Source organism: Sorex araneus, chromosome 6, assembly GCF_027595985.1.
Source record: "Sorex araneus isolate mSorAra2 chromosome 6, mSorAra2.pri, whole genome shotgun sequence".
Classification (NCBI taxonomy): Eukaryota; Metazoa; Chordata; class Mammalia; order Eulipotyphla; family Soricidae; genus Sorex; species Sorex araneus.
Window position 1 is genome coordinate 107,874,440 of NC_073307.1, and position 3,036 is coordinate 107,877,475.

At 37.8% G+C, this 3,036-nt stretch overlaps 1 protein-coding gene across 1 annotated transcript; it reads right to left on the reverse strand.

Moving 5' to 3' along the window:
- Positions 1-1,610: 1,610 nt before the first annotated feature.
- On the reverse strand, positions 1,611-2,534 carry LOC101551501 (olfactory receptor 2D3-like). The gene has a single exon (XM_004613650.2). It carries the CDS (start codon positions 2,532-2,534, stop codon positions 1,611-1,613), a length of 924 nt encoding a protein of 307 aa, XP_004613707.2.
- Between the last annotated feature and the right edge of the window lie 502 nt (positions 2,535-3,036).

The window sequence follows — 3,036 nt, forward strand, 5'->3', positions numbered from 1 at the left end:
GTGATGCAACCTGTCACATGTTAGAGGCTTGCAAGATAAGGAAATGAAAACAATTGTTTGTCAAAACCTACTAGCAATAATCTCTGAAAGAACATGATGCTACTGAATCTCACCAGACAGACCAGTGAAGCTTATAACTACACACCTGACATTCTCCTCTCCAACATAGATATGGCCCAGCTCCACAATTAAACCTCATCAAGCTGCCAAACCACCAAATAATTCCAGCCTTATAGCTCCTTTATACCTCCAAATTTCATTTGGGGGACCATTTATGAACCAGTAGGACCCCAGCAAATCTGATGGAAAAATTGTGCAGAAGACCACCAAGTTCAATGAGTGAAAACAATAATATAGAAGGCTCAACTGGCATCAATCAAGTCAGTAAATCTTCAAATAATGACTTTAGTAACACCCTTGTGAGATATAATAATAATTATGAAAAGATAACTTATTATTTTTTTTGATAATTCCATTTGCTTTTGTGCTAACAAATAGTCTGAAGTAAATTTTCTTGTGTTGCTAAGGGGTTAGGCTTGGGGAATGGCTTGGAAATCAGAGACATCAGTGAAGGAAAGGTCACCCTGATAGTGAGATTGATGTTGAAGCATTGAATGACTGAAACAATTGTATTATAAACAACTTGTAAATCATGACGTTATAACAAACATATTTTTTAAATAAGACAGGTGGAGATATAATATAGGGGTTTAGAATCTTGCCTTGCACACAGCTGACCTTGTTTGAATTCCTACCATACCCAGGGAGTACCACCCTGGTATCTCCATTGTTCAATAAACATCACCAGGAATACATGATCCTTGAGTACAGAATCAGGAATAAGCCCTGAGCACAGCTTACTGTGAGTCCTCGTTTCCCTCTATCCTTCCATCTCACCTCCCCATAGCCCCTGGAAAAATAAAACCCAGAAAACTTTATGTTTAATTTCTTGTAGCTTTTGGTTTTGTTTTGGGGGCTATACCCAGAAGTACTTAGGGCTTACTCCTGGTTCTGTGCTCAGGTATTACTTCTGGTGCTGTTCAGGGGACCAGAAAAAGTATTTTAAAAGCCCAGGTGTTTTCACGTAATCTTTATTTTCTTTGGATAAAAACAAGTCCAAATTTCTTTTATGTAAATATACTGAAAGTCCCCAGAATGCTTCAGAATACCATGAATCCTAGGAAGTGAGGTTTGGCTAAATAATTTGTTATATATTAGATACTGGAGAACAATATAGGCCAACTTCAAAGTATAAAAGACTTTGTGAACGAATAAGGAAAGGTAATATGTGGGACACAGGACTCAAAAACAATGCTCTACTCACTATTTTATAGAAAAAAATAAAAGGCATTAAAAAATTAACCCAAAACATAAGTCTATTTATATATTATCCGAAGATTGCTACATGGTAGGTAAATTTCAAAGCAAACATTAAATTTGAACAGATAACATTGCACGAACCTGAATTTTTTTTAAGATACAGGGGAGTCAGTATGACTTTATTGATATCTGTGACTGATATTAGAGAAGATGTTATTAGTGTTTAATACTATAGGAGTCATGCATGTTCCTGCACTTGCATCAGCTTAGAGATTCTCTTTCTGAGATCTCTATCTTCCAAACACCTTCCTAAATGCTTCCTTTACATCTTTGTTCCTCAGGCTATAAATGAATGGATTTAGCATAGAGGTTATGACTGAATAGAACACGGAGACCATTTTATCCCATTTATTTTTTTTCTTTGTATTAGGCTGCATGTAGGTATATATCGTTGACCCATAGATTAAGACGACAACGATGAGATGAGTACCACAGGTAGAAAAGACTTTGAGCCTACGTTGCCCTGACTTCATCAGCACTACTGTGGAGATAACATTCCAATAGGAGAAGAGGATGAGAGAGACGGGGCCAAGGAGTATTAGCACACCCATTGCAAAGATGGCCATCTCAGCTTTGTAGGTTTCCTCTGAAGCCAACTTCAGGAGTGCAGGAGGTTCACAGAAATAATGATTAATTACGTTCTGCTCCCGGTATGGGACACATAAAGTAAATGCCGTATCCACTACAGACACAAGCGCGCCACAGGCCCAGGATCCTAGTACTAGATGGACACAAACTCTCTGGTTCAGGAGGGTAGAATAGTGCAGAGGTTTGCAGACAGCTACATAGCGATCATAGGACATCACTGCTAGGAGAGAACTCTCTGTACACCCAACTAAAAGGAAAAAAAACATCTGAGCTGAACATCTAGTAAAGGTAATACTTTTTCTCATTGACAGCAGATGAAATAACATCTGGGGGACAATTACTGTAGAGAAACAGAGGTCGACAAACGATAGGTTTTTAAGAAAAAAGTACATTGGTATATGAAGTCGAGAGTCGAAGTGAAGTAGCACCATGATGAGCAGATTTCCAAGAATAGTCAATAGGTAGATGATGAGAAATAACACAAACAACAGGACCTGGGTGTGCTGATCTGAAGAAAGTCCCAGCAAGATGAATTCAGTCAGGTAGGTTTGGTTTTCTGCGCCCATAGATGTCTATTATTCTTGATGAATCAGCATAAGTAGAGAACGCATTACTTGACTATGATGAAGTATTACACCCTGAAAGTAAAGACTTCACTGGAACAACTAAAAAATATTTTTAAAAATCCTGAAAATACAAACACAATTTTCTGAAGATTACATCCTTGTATTCTTGATGAAATCATTTAATTTGCAGTATAGAAAAATCTGGAATGTGCTTTTTTGGAGATCTTAGTGTCAGGACACTATCAATAATATAGCAGTAGATCAAAGATTATGTTAATACTTATTTATTTATTTTTGCTTTTTGGGTCACACCCAGTGATGTTCAGGGGTTACTCCTGGCTCTGCACACAGAAATCACTCCTGTCGATGCTCAGGAGACCATATGGGATGCTGGGAATCAAACCTGGGTCGGCCTGCATGCAACGCAAACGCTCTACTCACTGTGCTATCTCTCCAGGCTCTATACATTAATAATTAGATGTGTCATATAGAAAAATACATG